Source organism: Babylonia areolata, chromosome 15, assembly GCF_041734735.1.
Source record: "Babylonia areolata isolate BAREFJ2019XMU chromosome 15, ASM4173473v1, whole genome shotgun sequence".
In the NCBI taxonomy this organism is placed as follows: Eukaryota; Metazoa; Mollusca; class Gastropoda; order Neogastropoda; family Buccinidae; genus Babylonia; species Babylonia areolata.
Window position 1 is genome coordinate 13,586,577 of NC_134890.1, and position 19,665 is coordinate 13,606,241.

Consider the following 19,665-nt stretch of genomic DNA (forward strand, 5'->3'; position numbering starts at 1 on the left):
TCCTGAGTTGAATGCAGGGTCAAGTTCTCTCCTCGGATGAACTAAACGTCAAGCGCTGAACACGTGCGAAAGCGCTTTTGATGTGATAATCTCTCGATTTGATTAAAAAACACAATGTTTTGGACAAGAATTCCTTGCAATGAATGGTGTGGGAGTAAAGCAACTGAATGCAGAAGATGGAACAGCACCAAATAAAACACACACAAAAACACACTCACGCTTTCATGATCTTCAGTGCCATGACTTCTCTACGGAGACTTTCCAGCTCATCCTCTTGGGTCTTCTTCTGCTGGGTCAGGAACTGCATGTAATCAATGGCTGAAACACACAGCACACACATCACAGACCATGTCACAATTTTTTTTTCCAATGGAAGAAAGCTCTCTGCCTGTGTATGTCCCTTTCTTTCTCACATTCTCACACATACACACACAAATACACACACACTATCTCTCTCTCTAATAATTTTTCAAGCACAATCCATACTCAAACCACCCAGGAATTACTTCCATAATCAAGGCATGGTTTAGGAACGAAAATCTAGGAAGGGGATTGTCTACATTTGCTGCAGGCTTGCAGGTGGCTGATGAGGCCTATTCGGGACAGGCAGATCCATCTATGACTGCTAGGGGCAGTCCAATCTGGGTCGACTGCTGTGTCGTCACCGCCTTTCCTCTTTTCCTTCAGGCAGGATCTGCGCGAGTCCTAATAAGAGACGACAGCTTGGCGAATGGTATGTCGCTAGATCACACAATCAGCAGCTACAGTGGACCTCTGTCGATGGTCAATGTGACAGGCACTGAGGAATTTCTTCAGTGAGTCTTTGTACCTCTTTCTGGGTGCCCATATATCACAGCGGCTGGAACAGAGTTCCCTGTATAACAAAATCTTGGACAGGCAGTGATGCCCTGCCCAGCGCAGATGCATCTTCAACGGCATGGCCTCAATGCTAGTAACCTCCACTTGTTCAAGGACTTTGTTGGTGGTGATAGAGTTGCTCCAGCTGATGTTGAGGATGGTGTGTAGGCAGCATTGGTGGAAACACTTTCCCTAAACATCTAAAACCACTCTCTCAAACCATGCACAAAATACAGATAATTTCTCTTAACTAAAAAACAAGAAACAAGACATGACTCAACAAACCCACATTTCAAATCATGCATTTATGCTGAAATACGTACATACCACCTTCTCAATCTCCCTCTCACCATTTTTTCATTCTTTCTTAATCAAAATCTTAAACATAGCTTTAATTTTGGGAGTAAAGGTTAAATAAGTACATATGTATTCCAAGCCTGTTGAAGATCGCAGCTGCTTGTACATGCAATTTATGTGTCTTGGATAATTATTAGTATCCATCTGAGTGTCAGTGGAATGCTAATGTCAAACACCCCCCTTTCCCAGTATCCAAATGCAGTGATGCATGTGGCCTGTTTGCAACATAACATACAAATTAATCTCCTCTGAACCACAGACTCAATTCTTTTTCAAAGCTCCACACAGCTGAACTGACAAGTATGTACAAAACCATGGATTATATAGAGTGTGTGAGTGAAAGCAAACGTGCCCTTCGATTTCTCCGCATAGCAACTAGTAGTCTGGACAGGACAGGAGTCCAGACCCCTGCTGGAGTCTGCACCAGTGGGTCATGGGTAAAGTATGTCTAATCAAATGTGTTTTTAAACACTTGCAAGCTTGTCTTACCACTGTTCAATACAACAAGGTTCATCTTCACCATTTTCTCAAACTGAAACCAAATCGCTTATGACACCAAATCTAACCTGTTCAGTGCTTGAAAATTGTGTTTGAAAAAACAAAAGAGAAAAGTGCTCTATCCTTGCCAGGAAATTTTGAGGATTCAGGAGTAATAACTAATATTTGTTTTAATACAGCACAAAATCTATGGGAAAATCAGAAAGAAAGTGTAATTTTTGTGAAGGAAACTGAGACTTGAATCTCAATCACAGCTTCTTTCTCAGTTATTTTGATTGTAGATCACAACAAAGGCATTTCACAGTGGAGGCAATTTTTGTAGAATATTTGATTTAAACAAAAGTTTATTCAGTAAACATGTCACACATGTACAGATAGACAGCAGAGCAACAACAAGCTAACAGCTTTGCACACACAATTGTGTGCAAAAAAAAAAGCAGGCAACAGAGCAGATGAATGGCGTAACAGAGCCAAGTTGATAAGCATACAAAGTCTGATTTGGTTTCCAAAGCTGACACTTAGAAAACAACATCCCAGGTAAACAACAGAGCTATTATTCACCAGACAGTATGAACATCTTTCACTTTTCAGGATTAATGGTAAATGCAGCTTATCAGATGTGTGTGACTTACATATGTGTTCAAAATAAGTATAAATTTTCCCTTCAATTTGAGGGTTGTGTTTTATGTGCTGTACCACATCATAGGCTGGAAATTACAGTAGGTTTTAAACTGGACATTAATAATTTGTTTGTTTTTTTCTTTAAACAAACATCAGAGTATTTTCTTACATTTCTGCAGCACACTAGCCTTGCTCATCTTCTGGTTGGAGATGGATTCCGGATGGTGACAGGTGGGCACAATCATCGTCAGCTCGTCATAGCCTTTCTGTACACACCACACAAAGCAAACAAATATAGACACGCACAGCAAACACACACACACACACACACACACACACACACACACACACAGACCACAGCAAACAAAACCAAAGTGGACACACACAAACAAGAAACCAATAATAACACACAGCAAACACGCACACATACATACATCCACCCCCACACACACACACACACCCACACACACACATGAAAGAAAACAACACAGACACCAAGGGGAAAAAAACCACCATGAAACACTGATCCCCAACAATGAATAAATGCTGCAGCTCATCCTACCGTCCCATATCAAAACAAATGAACCAAGGACACAAAGAAAGCTCAAGCAATACCATGGACAAGATGGTCATTAGTTGTTTGTGGTCTGTCTGCAGCTCATGAAACAAATTAAACGATCTACACTGGGAACCCCCACACAAATACAATAAAATCATGAAATGACATACTTTCAACTCATCAGATATATGGCTGCATACACTGCTGTCATACTCAAACTTCTGCATCATTCCACTAAGCCCTAAAGAAAAACTTGAGCAAGTTCCCAAGTGGCCCCCAACTATTTATGAATCCTGTAAATGGCTCACTGACCATGTATTCAACAGTTCTGACACATACTGAACAGAAATTATGAGGCTGAAGATTGAGTCATTATAACATTGACAGTTTGACAATTGATTAGCTTTTTGCCCAGTACAGCAGCTGATGTCCGCTGGACAACAGACATGGACTAAATGAGTTTGCCAAATTGGTTCAAACTGTCTCACCTTGATAGCATCCCGTCGTTTCTGTTCAGCCATGGTGTGTGCCTGACGCCGCCTTTGCTTGTAGCAGCGGGTCTTGTTGGGGTCACTGTCTTCATCATCTATTACACACACCACCTTATCAGCATTAATAACGATTAGTAATTTATATCTTGTACTAAAATGGCGCAAACTCCCCATATAATGGGCTTTAAGCAACTCACATGAGACAATACATATACAATTGTGCACAATACCACATAACAGCACATGAGGACATAGAAGTGGAAAAACAAAATCTGTATACGCACCAATATAATACTACAAATTGCAGATATAACCACAGGAAAGAGCACAAAAAGGAAATTTTCTTCCTAAAATTACGTTTAAGTAACATACTTACCGTGACCCACTAGGGCAGACTCCGGCAGGGGTCTGACATTCCTGTCCTATGCAAACTACTATCCGCCTATGCGGAGAAAACGAAAGTAGCTACGGCCGATAACCTCCCGGAAGTAGGTCCCAATGACAATAAAAATGGTCACAATGATCCAAGGTGTTGATGTTTGTCCCAATGATGACAATAAAAATGAAATGGTCACAATGATTCATGAAGTGTCAATGACAATCATGGTTCGAATTTAACTTCTTTTTTTTTGAGTGCCAGTCGGGCACTGTGGACAAAACATTTGAGTGTCCAATTGTGGTTTTGGGTGCCAGCATAATAAATGAAATAAAATTTGCCAAGGAGAGTCCTCCTGCCAGGCTTCACTGTACAAGCACTGGTGCTTTGATTCATACTCCTGCAGTTTATTCTGTATGTCATCCTGAGCTTTCATCTCTGTTTCAGGAGCCTTTATCTTAACACTGAAGATTGGAAATATTGTTCATCGCTAACGTGTTGTGAATGTCAACATCCGATCATGCACGAGTAAAGATGCTGCTGCGTGAAGCAAGCTGCAGCAGACGACACTTGACATTTTGATCGACAGCGTTTGAGCTGGGTTTCTTTGTGTCTCTTTTAATTGAGTTTCTTTTCTGCCTCTATCAATTTTTGAGTGCCAACTCAGCACTCTCAACAGAAAATTTGCATGCCTGAGCCAACGGTTCGTAGCATTTGCACCCGGGCACCTGCTAAATTCGAACCCTGACAATAAAAATGAAATGGTCACAATGGTTCATTAAGTGTCAATGTCCCAATGTTGACAATAAAAATGGTCACAATGATCCATGAGGTGTTGAAGTTTGTCCCAATGATGACACTAAAAATGGTCACCAATGATCCATGAGGTGTTGAAGTTTGTCCCAATGATGACAATAAAAATGGTCACAATGATCCATGAGGTGTTGAAGTTTGTCCCAATGATGACAATAAAAATGGTCACCAATGATCCATGAGGTGTTGATGTTTGTCCCAATGATGACACTAAAAATGGTCACAATGATCCATGAGGTATCAATGTCTGTCCCAATGATGACACTAAAAATGGTCACAATGATCCATGAGGTGTCAATGTCCCAATGATGACACTAAAAATGGTCACAATGATCCATGAGGTGTCAATGTCTGTCCCAATGATGACACTAAAAATGGTCACAATGATCCATGAGGTGTCAATGTCTGTCCCAATGATGACACTAAAAATGGTCACAATGATCCATGAGGTGTCAATGTCTGTCCCAATGATGACACTAAAAATGGTCACAATGATCCATGAGGTGTCAATGTCTGTCCCAATGATGACACTAAAAATGGTCGCAATGATCCATGAGGTGTCAATGTCTGTCCCAATGATGACACTAAAAATGGTCGCAATGATCCATGAGGTGTCAATGTCTGTCCCAATGATGACACTAAAAATGGTCACAATGATCCATGAGGTGTTGATGTTTGTCCCAATGATGACAATAAAAATGGTCACAATGATCCATGAGGTGTCAATGTCTGTCCCAATGATGACACTAAAAATGGTCGCAATGATCCATGAGGTGTCAATGTCTGTCCCAATGATGACACTAAAAATGGTCACAATGATCCATGAGGTGTCAGATAACAGAATGGTCACATTCCTGGATCACACCAGCATGCTTTACCTGTGTTCTGTGCGGAAGAGGCAGAGGAGTTGCAGCCCCCAGCAGGGATAGACCCAGTGCTGTTGGTGCGTGTGAAGCTGAAGGCTTGATTGCCAGTTGGGCTTGAATCAATCTTGATGTCGTTGAGATCCATGTCTGCAACACAGTACCTACAGTGAATGAAACACTCAGGAAGCCTGCAAGGATATCCATGTGTCATCTGTGACAATCATTAACCGTCATATCAACCATGCTTTGGCTGGTATTCATAACGACCATGCTATGGCAAGCCTGATCATGCTATGGTAAGCTTTCATACTGATATTACAGTGATAATGCTATGGTTAGCCTTCATACTGATCATGCTATGGTTAGCCTTCATCCTGTCACTGATCATGCTAGGGCTAGCATTCATACTGACCATGCTATCATTTTTCATATGGACTGAACTAGCTTTCTATTTTCATACCGACCATGCAATTACTAGTCTTCATAATAACCATGCTTTGGCTTACTTTCTATTTTCATACAGACCATGCTGTGACTAGCTTCTATTTTCATACAGACCATGCTGTGGCTAGTTGTTTTGTTTTTTTCATACAGACCATGCCAGTTTCATTTGTGTCACCAACAACTGCACAGTTTCCATGCAAATAATGAAGGATTAGGGAGAGGAGGTGTAGCAGGCAAGCAACCATGCCCACCTCACCCCCAACCTTACCTTTTTTTTTTCTTTTTTTTTAAACTCTTTTGCTGCCAATTTTTTGTGTGAAAAACACTCCTCAAAGCTAAACATTTCAGGCTTGACACTCCATTCCTACAAATTACAATTTGATTTGTGTCACCACAACGCAGAGGACTTTTTCATTTCAAACTTGAAGGGGGGAAAGTAAGTCAATTTCCTACTGCATAAGAAAGTTGGCTGCAGCTGTCAAGCTTTGTAACAATGTGAAACACTGTCTGTCTAACATTACCTCTCCATGTCAACTAAAGTCCTCCGTGGCGAAAGAGTTCAACAGATCTCTTACTGGTTTCAGCAGAATATAAGATGTCCCTGTGATCAACGGCTACAACAAATGTTGGTATTGTCTGTCAACAGTGATTATTGCATGCTGTGGCATATCCACACTGACCATTGACTGCACGTCCAGCATTCATACAGACAATGTTATGGCTAGCAGTTATACTGTCAATGCTATGTCCTGCATTCATACTGACAATGTAATATCCAGCATTCATACTGACAATGCTATGTCCAGCAGTCAGTAAATTTTAAAACTGACAATGTTATATCCAGCAGTCATGCTGACAATGTTATGTCCAGCATTCATACTGACCAAGCTATCATTAGACGTCATACTAACACAGCTTAGGCTAGCAGTCATACTAACCAAACTATGGCATGCTGCCCATGCTACAGCTAGCACTCATGTTGACCTTTCTCCTTGAACATGCTGGCCATGCTACAGCTAGCATTCATACTGACCTTTCTTTCTCCTTAAAACATGCTGACCATGCTACAGCTAGCATTCATACTGACCTTTCTTTCTCCTTAAAATCATGCTGAACATGCTATAGCTAGCATTCATACTGACCAACCTTTCTCCTTAAAGTTAAAACAGCAAGATTAAGCACTTTGAGTGCACTCCCAAAACCATCCTGATCAGGTAGGGGTACTTGCATCTCGACAACGCCGTACACTGGTAACATTTTCTTTTCAAATGTCTCTCTCAAAAACAAAAGAAGACAGGTGGTGTTACCTCATGCGCCTTTTCTTCTGCAGGTTCTCATTTTCAGTATTGTAATTATTCTTTCCTGACCTGTTGTTGGAACAAGGTGAAATTGATAGTACTTTAACAGACGGTGTGAGAAACATAACACCACACATCATCACACGTGACAAAACAAACATGCATCCACACAAGTATCTTCTACAGGCTAAGCTTACAATACACATATATAAAAAAAAACAACAGGAGAGGCAAGGCCTTCAAGACTCACTTGTGACACGCTCTGTATCAAGTAAAGAAGAAATGAAACCACACACACACACACACACACACACAAAACGATAAAAAAGAACAAATCAACAGACAATGGGGATTTATTTAGTTGTTTCAATGATCTAAGCCTGTGGACCCCAGGCACTGAAGAGAAAAGGATACAAATTTACAGACATTAGGGAATTATTTCACAGATAATAGACTATGCCTCCTAGGCTCTGAAGAGGAAAGGATGTTTCCAAGAGTTACAGGAGTCATAGAAAATAACAATGTATCATTTAAAAAAAATCTAATATAACAGAGCAATACAGGATATGTGTGTGTGTGTGTGTGTGTGTGTGTGTGTGTGTGTGTGTGTGTGTAAATAAATAAATTGATCCATCGAGAAAGGAACAGGATTGTATCAAATATTGGGATTACATGATAGATTGATCTGTTTGTTTTTCTTCTCTCTCTCTCTCTGTATACATATATGCGTGCATGCGTGCGTGTGTGTGTGCGTGCGTGCATGTGTGCATGTACGTGTGTGTGTGCATACAATCATAAAGAGGATTACACTAAATCAAGAAAATCCAAATATATTCAAAGAATAAAAAGAAAATTCAACAGTACAACCATAAAAAGCAACATGATGATAGCTGCAATGCTGTGACTTGCTTTGCATACTATGATGACTATCACTGTTAGCACTGCTCGTAATAAATACTGAGTGGTGGTGAAGTTTTTGTTAACAAAGGCTTTCAGGAGTTTGTACAAAGTCGCTACAAGGAGTGTGGTGTGTGTGTGTGTGTGTGTGTGTGCCCACACATTTTGTTGAGACAGATTGGTGGGGGAATAATGCCAATGGTTGGTCATATTGCGGCCCATTGCCAATACTGTGGATTTCTCTTATGGTTATACAGATAGGCATTTTAACTTTATAATAAACAAAAGCTTCAAAAGCTCAAAAGACAAGAGTGACTGAATATGACCTGGGGAACTAACTATGACCACAGGGACTGGAGGTCAGTTTGGCTGGGCGAAGAAAGTGCTCTGACAATCCAAGTTAAGTCACATAGATAGTCATCTGTCCAATACCGGAGTTCCCTAAATATTCAGTATGCTATCACTGTATTAGCTTGTTGTTGCCATGCTGTTTATGTGTCAAAGACTTCAATGCATGATTTTTCTGAAAAGAGAAGAGATTTGTTTAAACCTAGAATCCTACAGTTGAGCTTTAATACAAGGAATACGGATTTCAGAATATTTACCATTTGTCAATATTCTGATTTTTTTTTTTTTTTTTTTTTTTTTTTTTTTTAAATAATACTTACTCAAGTTACTGATATTACTCTGAAAGACGAGTGGTAAGCGTGGTGGAAATACCGTTTCCAATGTACCTTCTGGCTTCCTGCTTTCTTTCTGAAATCAGGGGGGAAAAATCAAAACACAATTATATGTTTCCTGGCCCTGCCCACCACTACTACCACTTACCAGTCTATCATGTCTAACATATTAACCCCTTAACTGCTGCTGACAAGTATACTTGTCCGTGAAGGGCTGTCACCTCACTGATTTAAAGACAGATCACAGGTCAGGATGTCAGTCACCATTCTTTATTAGTACTTGCATTACTTTTGTTCAGCTAAATCAGTTACACCAATGGTAAGTAGACAAAAATAGTGACTGCCTGGACATAAAATTCAGGCCACAGTGATCTCATTTCAACAAGTTTCGCTTTCAGCTATCACAGGGTTAACATACTGTATAAGTAGAAGTAGAACCAATCTTACTGCCAAATGTTCAATACATGAATGAATCTGTGAAAGATTTGCGATCAAATACACAAACCATAAACTATTCTGGCATTATAATCATCAACTTTTTGCATTAATATTCAAAGTCAGGACAACAACAAAGTCCAAGACAGGCATTGCTGATGCCCATAGTCAATTCCTACCTGACATTTGTAATACAAGTTCACACAATCACAAACCTCTGTGATATTTTACAGCACTAAATTGTTTTTAATTTTATTTTTTAAATAAATAAATAAAATTAAAATAAATTACAGAGATAAAATCAAACAAACATAACCACATATGATGATATATACAGTTTGCTTTTACTTAATCAAAATATACAATAAGATTTTTAAAATTACAAGTACAACTCTGAAGAATTAAACAATTTTTCTTCTTTTTTTTTGGGGGGGGGTGGAACATAATGACGGACAATACCATCCTTCCAAAATCAAAAGAACCAAGCATTTGTGTGTGTGAGTGTGAGTGTGTGTGCGTGTGTGTGTGCATGCATGTGTTTGAATGTTCAAGTATTACAACAGACAATACTCTACCATCCCTCCAAAACCAAACAAATCGTCAATCCAGGTAGAGACAACTGACCCCTCCTCCATGCCTGCTAGCGATGCAAAGAACAGACTGAGACCACCCCACACCCCTTTCTCCCCCCACTACAGTCCCTGCCCATCACGTGAACTGCTGATGACCAGCACCTGACCAGTGCCTTGTGACGTCAATACCCCCACTACCCCTGTCTCCACTTGGACTTTTGTACACACTGCCTCTAGGATGCGGATCAATCAATCAATAACTCCACCCGATGTTTTTCTGCTGAACTTTTCAGAGCTGCAGAAATACTGCAAATTTAGAACAACATTAACAAGAGAGGCAAGGCCTTCAAGACTCACTTGTGAATGAGAGTAAAACACACAAGCTTTTTATGTATTGAGTATAATTTCAAAATGTAATGTTTAAGATGAGAAAGATCAGTTTAAAGCAAATTAAGTCCCCTAGCATTAATTACAGAGTAATTTCCCTTTTTTTACTACCTGCACCAAAATGTTTGCAAAATAAATAAAACTTCCATGCTTAGCAAAAGAAGTTCCTTTTTGAACAAAAAATGATAATAATGACTGCTCTTGTTGTTGGGTCGAATATCAGATCAAAGTGCCAAGTTTAGAGAATACAAAAAATATAAATATAACAGTAAATGCAGTTTGCATATAATTAGGCTTCATTATTTATTCTTTTGTGCCCATCCCAGAGGTGCAATATTGTTTTAAACAAGATGACTGGAAAGAACTGAATTTTTCCTACTTTTATGCCAAATTTGGTGTCAACTGACAAAGTATTTGCAGAGAAAATGTCAATGTTAAAGTTTACCACGGACACACAGACACACACACACACACACACACACACACACACACACAACCGAACACTGGGTTAAAACATAGACTCACTTTGTTTACACAAGTGAGTCAAAAATGATCACACAGCATACATTGTGGATGTTCACCAACTTCTTTCAAAGAACAAATGTTTTTCATCTTAAAACAGATATGTAAAAAAAACTTGAATATTCAGGAGACATGATTAGATGACAACCTTTGTGAAAGAGTTCTTTTTATTATTAATCATCTTTATACTTTAATCATCAAATCTGCCATGCTGAATTTAATCTTAACACTGTAATAGACATAAATTTTGTGACATATTACACATGTATACTTGTATACTTATACTTGTATATAGCTATTTACATTTCGTGCCATTTAATTTATCTTTTTATTTTCTATTCATTTTATTTGTTTGTTGTTTTCTTCTTATGTTGGACATGTGCTGCTGCCAAAAAGAAAATCTCTGTACCAAAGTATAGATAATAAAGTTTGTGCACTGTATTGTGTATTGTGTGACATCTTCTCTTTGTATTCAGTACACTGAAAAATACAACAGTATACTAAAATCACATTAATGATTAAGCTGATTAACACACCCAGTTCTTTCTCTTACCTTTAATGATTAAATATTTTATTCCACAGTTGATGTCAAAACAATTCCAAAAACTGAAAAGACGACGACCAGGCTATACTAGTCAGGTTTGACTGTTTAACAAGTGAAGAACTGGGGGACCTGAACTTAAAATCTGGCTCGTGAACAGCTGGTAAAACAAGCTCAAATTAATCAAGTAGTAGAATTAGAACCAGAAGTAGAAGTCACAAAATCATGACATTCAATCATGATTTTATTACCAACCACACAGAAAAAAAACTTCCAAACACAAAGTTCAGCACATTACTTCTTTTTTTCCCCTTTAGATCTAAATTGTCTTTTTTTTCTTCTTCTTCTTCTAAATTTCCAACTTAATTACATATTCAAGGTATTTGCATATATGACTATCAAATGCACCCAACTCACACCTACTTGAATGTCAAATAGATCTAAAAATTCTCTTTCTCCATATATTTTTGTATCATATGAAAGCAATTACACATGGTGGAGGCAGAGCTATCTGAGGAATCTAAAGAGACTGTGATTGTAAATATATGACCCCACCCCCACCCCCAATTTTTTTTTCCTTTAAATTTCTCAGATATGGTTCAGACACTGACATCTTTTTTTTTTCCTTTTCTTTTTTAAAAGTCAGATTTATTCCTTCCTACAATGGACTGTGTTTTTAAAATGACACCAAGCCAATTAAAACCAATATGGATATATGACTAGTGTGGGAACAAAGAAAAGTATTTTTCAAAGCATCTGTTTGTTTGTTTTTTGTTGTTGTTTTTTTGTGTTTTTTTATAACTTAACCACTACCTTATGTCACCAATATTTCATAACAATGTGAACTTTCACCAGTATATATAGATATGTGTGATGGGACGTTTAACAATATCCCTCCACCTCCGGTCTTATCAATGAGATAATTTAAACAACCAGTTATTTTCAAAGAAATCAAACCACAATCTAATCTTACCAATATTTCATGTCATCAATGGGATAAAAAAAACATCTGATTACTTTCTATAAATTAACAATGACTTAATCCTACCAGTAGTTGATAATAAATAATACATTCGATCAGTGTGATAACAAAACATCGTAAGTGAAGAAAGTGTGAAAAGTACATTTAATGTTTTAGCAATGAGATAACAATAATTTGAATAAATCACAAGTGAAGACACTGAGAAAAGTAATTTTTAACGCATCTGATAATCTTATAAGAACTTAACCACTGCCTAATCTTACATTATTTCACAATGATTATATCAACGGATTATAGTTATACAACACTTTCCTTGTAATATTAACCACTAGCATCATGTGATTAAGCATTGGGGAAAAAAAGAGCTGACCAGTCAGTGAAAAACAAAACCAGCCAGCCAACTTTTAAAAACATGTCTGGTAAGAAAGTAAGTCAATACGAAATTCACACTATCAAATCCGTCTTTCAAATTCTTTTTACAACTATTCTAAGAATAAGTTACTAAGATGCTACCTGAAAGTACAACAAGCAGGACTTCAGACTGACAGTACTCCCTCATCACTTGACACTGACATGATTATAAAATACAATTTTTATTTAATAGCACACATGTAACTGACAACACCAGAGCACAAGAAAGAAAATCAACAGAGACCCAATGGTAAAAGGACATCAATAACATTTTAACTTTGAACTTTATAAGACCTGAGGTTTTACTAATATTGTAATGCTGACAGACCAGATCTATGTGAGAATTTCATAATAAATTTTATCACTGTTCATGAATGATATGTGACTGTCCAAGAACAGAGGAAATGTCAGTTTGGTTTTTTGGGGGGTTTTGTTTGTTTTTTGGTTTTGTTTTGTTTGTTTGTTTGTTTTTTTGTTTTTTGGTTTTTGTTCATTTGTTTGTTTTGTTGTTTTTTAAAGGTGCTGATGCCTGACCTACAAATTTATATGAAATTATATTAAAAATGAAAAAGATTTTTTAAAATTAAAAAGTTCTGGTTGGGCCTTGAGAGTCAGCCTGAAGTTTGTACTTTATAAAACTTTGTTTAATAAAATGAAATAATTAGAAATAGTAGATGAGTAATACATCAAAATACAATTAAGTTGTTAAAGGTAATCATCACCAAATTAATTATGTTGGTGATATAACAGCCAGGATTTCAGTCATTTCAAGGCAAACTCTTTAAAGGGAAGTAACCAATTTTTGGATTGTATTATAAAAACAAAAATAATTCTTCAACCAGACTGAGATTCTCTTTTCATGTTTCTGATTCAAAAGGCACACACACACACACACACACACACACACACACACACACACAGTGACACACACTAACATTTTGTTAAACTGCTTCTAACGAAAAAATTTTTTTAAAGGTATCAAGAGGTAAATATCTTCACTGATTCAAATGTATTCCAGAACAGCTCCTAAATTTAGGTTTACCAGGCCACAAAGTGAATATCATGGGCTGTTTTAGTGCACCCAGTTTGTCTGTGAAATAAGACTCTTAATCCAGGATCACAAACGTTTTGAGCCCTCTTTGTATTCCTTTTACTATGTAACCTGGTGAATGACATTTTTATCAATGACTTCAGCTGTGCTAGATTTTGTTTTTGTATTGGATCATTTAACTTTTGGACCTCTACTAGACACAGGTTTGGCTGGTTTTGTGGTCGAAAATCTAGTGTATTAACCCTTTGCGCCCTGACCACCGCTTTACTGGTGGTAGAGAAAAATGACATAATTCCTAGCCACTTGTGTCGTGTTTTGCTACTGGTTGACTTATATTGAAGAGCCAATCAGAAAAACCGTAATATTCTGACGTGTTTTGTGCATGTGCTTTGAATAAAAAAGATCGATTTCAATATGTCAACCAATAGCAAAACACGACAAGTGTTTATGCACCGCTCAACCAGTGGCTAGGCATTATGTCATTTTTCTCTACCACCGGTAAAGCGGTGGTCAGGGCACTCTTTTTATATCTGCCTTGACACATTAAATACCAATTATTTGCAAATTTTGGCTCAGGAGCTCAGGCAGAAGGGTTAAAATTGCTCAGGAACTCAGGGCTCAAATGGTTAATAGTTAACAACAGTAAATGTGAGAATGTAAAGTAAGAAAGAGAAGCAAACTATTAAACAGTTCAGTCCTCTATTTTTTGCTGTGGTGAAGCTGAAGATTTTTTTAGAGTGTTTATTGCCTTTTAATTCATTTTCTTTAGCTCACTCTCTCTCACACCATCCATCACAGCTGGAAAGTTGGGGAGTGGGGTGGGGGTGGGGGGGGTTGTTGTCGTTGTTGTTGTTGTTGTTGTTGTTTTTAATGTGGTATACCTGCAGTGTTCAGATGATATTAAAATCACAAAACTCATTCTTTAAAAACCATGGCTTGACTGTTGACAATGAGAGATTGTCAACCTCTTATTCCCTTTTTAAAAATCTAATTAATCTCTACCATTTTGCTGTAACTTGTATTGTCAATCTCTTATTCCCTTTTTAAAAACATAATTAATCTCCATCATTTTGCTGTAACTTGTACTTTATAACTCAGGGATATAATCTGTTGTCAAATTTGTTTTAAACATTTTCAATTATAATTCATTATTCAATAATCAATATATGATTACTAATCAACTTTAATGAAATCAATCAAGCAAACCTTAAATTAAAAACTTTGTCTCCACTTGTGTTGATATTACATTATTCACTATCAACACTGTCAACTGGTCATGAGTGATATTTCACTTTTTAGTACTTGTTTTCCTGTTTTTCTTTTTCTTCCACTTATCAGTGAACAATTAGATGAAATCTACCACTCACTGATCCACTCTACTGTACTATGTAGTGTTGGATCCAACATCTTGGCATGAAAATACTGTCACTGATGATTAACTAAGTGGGATTTAGATTGGCTAGAAGACTGTAAAAGAAGCACCATCCACACTAACTACAAGTACAGATTCTTGTGCTTCTACAGTTTTTTTGGTTTGGTAACTCACTGATTAAGTCAATAACTGTTTACAATCCATTACACCAGGCCTTACAGCATAAGCTACACCAAAGTAGCACCTCTTAATAAGCGACTAAATTTTTTTGTTTAAAAAAAAAAATATATATATATATATATGTATATATATATATATATATATATTATGTGTGTGTGTGTGTGTGTGTGTGTGTGTGTGTGTGTGTGTGTGTGTATGTGTGCGTGCGTGTATATGTATGTTTTTTCCCCCATTCATTTACTTTGTTTATTAAAAAATAAAATAATAATAAAAAGATAAATAAAACATTCTTCTTCTTCTGGATGGGTAGCCAACATCCACTTGTCGATGAGTCTGCTACACAATTCCTTCTCCAGGGGGGGCGCGGGATTCCAAATGGGCTGTTTTAGTTAGTTCTAAGTTTAACAGGTTTAGGGGGGCGGGGGGGGCGGGGGGGGGGGGGGGGCGGGGGCGTGGGGGGGTGATGGCTGTTGTTTGGAACTGGTCAGAGGTTGGCCACCCTGTCCTGGAAGGCTTCAGTGGGCAAGTTGTTCCATTCCAGAATGGTTCTTGGAAAGAATGTCACCTGTCGGTACTGTGTCCTGTTGGATGGGATGTCGTATTGCACGGGGTGGGACTTTCTCGTTTTGTGACTGAGGCGGCTGACAGAGGGAAGGTGTTTGGAGTCAACATGTGCGAGGCCGTTGTGCACCTTGTAAAACATGGTGAGTCTCGCATGCCTCCGTCTGGCTTGCAGGTTGGCCATTCCAGGTCAAGGAGCATGTCGTCCACACTGGAGGTTTTGCGGAAGTGGTTGAGACCCAGCGAGCTCTACGCTGCAGCCCCTCGATCGTGTTGGTGTCTTCAGTGGTGTGGGGATCCCACACGCAGCTGGCATACTCAAGGGTATATCCTATCAATTTCTTCTAGTTATTGCCGGAAAAAAACAACCTTTAAACAGCAAGACATACACCACTAACATACTGTCGAGTAATACTGATGAGACTATAGGCTTGTCTGTTTCAGACTTTGTTGACAAAAACGAAACATCGAACTGAAGATATTTAGTCACAGCATAATTACCTAAGTAATAAATTTTGGATATTCCAATTTATGATACAGTGAACACATGTGCACATATCAAACATCAGCCTAGACAAAAACAATACAACCTACCGCTTTCCGTGCACGCTGAGAGTCTTACAAGTAAATATTTTCTTCACTGCTGGTTTCGTCTTTCAAGCAGCCATACTGCTGACGTCACGTGCACTTGACTTCCTTCCCTGGAATTTGCGTAATTTGTTTCAGTGGATGCATTATCATACAAAGTCCTAAAATGTAGCTATATTACATACATATAAGTAATATAAAACTTTTCATAAGTTTTGACATTTCGTTACGTATTCATATATTCATCTTTTAACCAAAGTCTAAACAATTAACTATATATATTTTTTAAATCGTACAGACATGAAAGTGTCCACAACTTCCTGAGAAGCGTGTAATGTGATTGCGATGCGTTTGCCAACCGCGAACAAGAGCACATTGTGTGTCTCTGTGTGTCTCTGTGTGTGTGTGTGTGTGTGTGTCTGTGTCTGTGTGTACAAACACATTCGCACAGAATCATGCACATCACACACACACACGCACACACACACACCGGGACACACACACACACACACACACACACACACAAGTGTACATAACGTTCGCCGGTGGACCTTTTACAACGAAAGTTTATCGCCGAGAAAAGAGGTGATGGAATCAGAATATCGGAGATTACCTGAGGGAGTCTGTTCCACGTCTTTGGGGATTGAACAGAAAATGATCTGGATCCGTAGTCTTAGTTCTGACGTGAGGTATCCAGAGGAGTCGAATATCAGAAGAGCGGCGGAGCTGGCAAGACAGAGTGTAGATTTCTGGGTGAGTTCAGAAAGATATTGTGGGCCACTATAACACCCACTGACTGCTGAAAATGTCAGAGTGCCTAACTTGAATAGAAATAGGCAACCAGTGGAGAAATTGAAGGGGAGTGGGAAAAATGGTCAGACTTTGAAAAACTCTGCAAAGTGATTCTGGCGGCGTTATTCTGGATTTGTTGATCTAACAGATATTTGGGGAGACTGACCAAAAGAGAATTGCAGTAATCCAATCTTGAGAAAGCAAAAGCGAACACAAGTGTTTTAGTAGCATCAGTACTGAGAGAAGTAGTGGCGGACAGAACTTATCCAAAGCAGTACCAGATGTTTGAAAGTGCTGTGGGAAGAAAAGAGTCTTGTCAAGGATTACACCAAGACTGCGAACAATTCAAATTCAATTCAAATTATAAAAATAAAAAAAATAAAAAATCCACTTTATTAGACCACATCGAAAATAACGTGTGCAATCACAGGCTCGTTGTAAACACCAACATAAATGAACATGCACATCACCAGTAAAGACATTAAAACAAGTCAAATAAAACCCCACAGTACCTGACGTTAGACAAAAACAAACCACACACCCACACACACGCGAGCCCGTTAAGACAATTAGGCATTGCACAACTGCGATGTATAATAGAAAACTGACAAACAAGCAAAAAAAAAAAAAAAAAAAAAAAAAAAAAAACCATCCAGCAAATCTGAGATTGCACATGTTTTAAAACACACACACACACACACACACACACACACACACACACACACACACACACACACACACACACACATAGTGGCCGGGTGTGTTTCATCTGTCAACTGAATTTGTTTTCCGACAGTCTGTCAGTCAGTTTTCTATTGTGCATGTCGCTAAAAGTGTCTTGTCTTTTACCCGCTACCCCACCCGCTTTCCCGGGCTGATGATTTTTTCCAACCTGTCTTTGTCATGTTTGGTCAACTGTTTTCCGCTCCTCAGCACACGGCCCCATAAGTCAGTTCAGTAAAACGCTGCAGAGTGGTGGTCTGGACGCTAGTCATCAGCCACTGGTTCGGATGAGGAGACGATAAACCGACTGAGGTCACGTATGCAGCATACACGTAGCACACGTAAAAGAACTTGAAAGGGCAACGGCAAAAGGGTTGTCCCTGCCAGTGGCAAAATTCTGTAGAAAAATCCGCTTCGACAGGAAAACAAATAAAATTGCACGCAGCAAAAAATACAAAAAAAGAAAAGAAAGAAAGAAAGAAAAAGAATAGGTGGCGCTCTCAGTGTAGCGCCGACCGTGATACGCTCTCCCTTGGGAGAACAGCCCGAATTTGACACAGAGAAATCTGTTGTGACAAAAAAGAGAAATACAAATACAACACACACACACACACACACGCACACGCACGCACTAGGCACTCACACACACACACACACACACACACACACACACACACACACAGACGGGCTGCCACTGATTGGACGCAAGAGGGGTCAGTGGGAAAAGCCGATCTTTCATGCGTGTTGCTCAGTCTATTGTATTTGCAAAAGCTCAGAGAGAGATTTGCGCATTGTTGGTTTGAAAATGTTGCCAGTATTCGTTTGATTTGCAGAGCGGATGAACAAACGAACAAAGGAAACAAACTAAACGCTACATTGAGAAAACTGGCAATCTTTCACACTGGGCTAAACAATCCTCATAGAAACATATCAGTGGACATTGCGTTCATGAATTAAAAAATGAAAATGTAAAAACATTGAGGCATGTTTAACCCCCACCCCCACGCCCCCTGAAGCTTCTGCTTTTTTTCTCCAGCAGATGTGGTACTGACGTGAAGCATTTAAATTATGTAAGTCCGCACGCCTTGATTTGACCTTGAGGGCGTAAACTGAAGCCGATAGGTCGTTAACTCTCTCCATACGAACGGCGAAAGAGACGACGTTAACAGCGTTTCACCCCACTTACCACCATCAAAATATTGCAAGTGGAAGGCTCTTATACTGAAGAGGTGAATGTTGACAAATAATACCACAATTCTGACGACGGAAGCTAAAGGTTGGGTCATTCAGACACCCACTGGACATCCGAGGGGTCTGTGTAGAGGAGAAGAGAGGACTGGCCGTACTGAGTGAGTTAAACTGAACTCCACTCTACCAGCACGCCTTGACACCTCTTTGAAACTGAAACTGGGACTGTAATTACCTTTTAAAAATATATATTTAAAAAGGCGTCGCTTTTTTTTGGTGTAGCGTATATGAATCATTCCGCACGCTAACTGATGTCTCATTGAATCTGAAACTGAAAGGAGCTATGACCTTGATTGCTGTGTTTGACGTCACGAGGAAATTGCAATGAACGAAGCTGGAGAACCGAAATTGTTGTTTCGTATTTTTGCACTTCGAAGATAGCTTATTCCTATGATAGCTTCTGACAAGTGGAAACAGTTTTGCGAGGCGCTCAGTTATGACTCAACATTGACAGAGTTCTGGCAATTTTATCGTCGCATGGAAGGGAAAACGTGCACAACAACAACCCCAGACATGGTAGACACTGACGGAACCAAGCTTAA

The 19,665-nt window shown here is 38.7% G+C and overlaps 1 protein-coding gene across 3 annotated transcripts in view; it reads right to left on the bottom strand.

Moving 5' to 3' along the window:
* The window catches only part of LOC143290446 (max-like protein X), a 31,769-nt gene extending 15,269 nt beyond the window's left edge, over positions 1-16,500 (bottom strand). For 2 of the 3 annotated variants that reach the window (XR_013056393.1, XM_076599880.1), the window contains exons 1-6: positions 16,367-16,480; positions 8,747-8,834; positions 5,452-5,586; positions 3,382-3,479; positions 2,504-2,600; positions 219-318 (exon numbers count right to left, since the gene is read on the bottom strand). Coding sequence is in view for 2 of the 3 variants with exons in the window: in XM_076599880.1 (XP_076455995.1) it covers positions 219-318; positions 2,504-2,600; positions 3,382-3,479; positions 5,452-5,584 (428 nt within the window). In the remaining variant the exon portion in view is untranslated. Of the gene's footprint in view, positions 1-218; positions 319-2,503; positions 2,601-3,381; positions 3,480-5,451; positions 5,587-8,746; positions 8,835-16,366 lie in introns of all 3 variants that reach the window. The other variant, XM_076599881.1, reaches the window with a different exon arrangement.
* Positions 16,501-19,665: the final 3,165 nt, after the last annotated feature.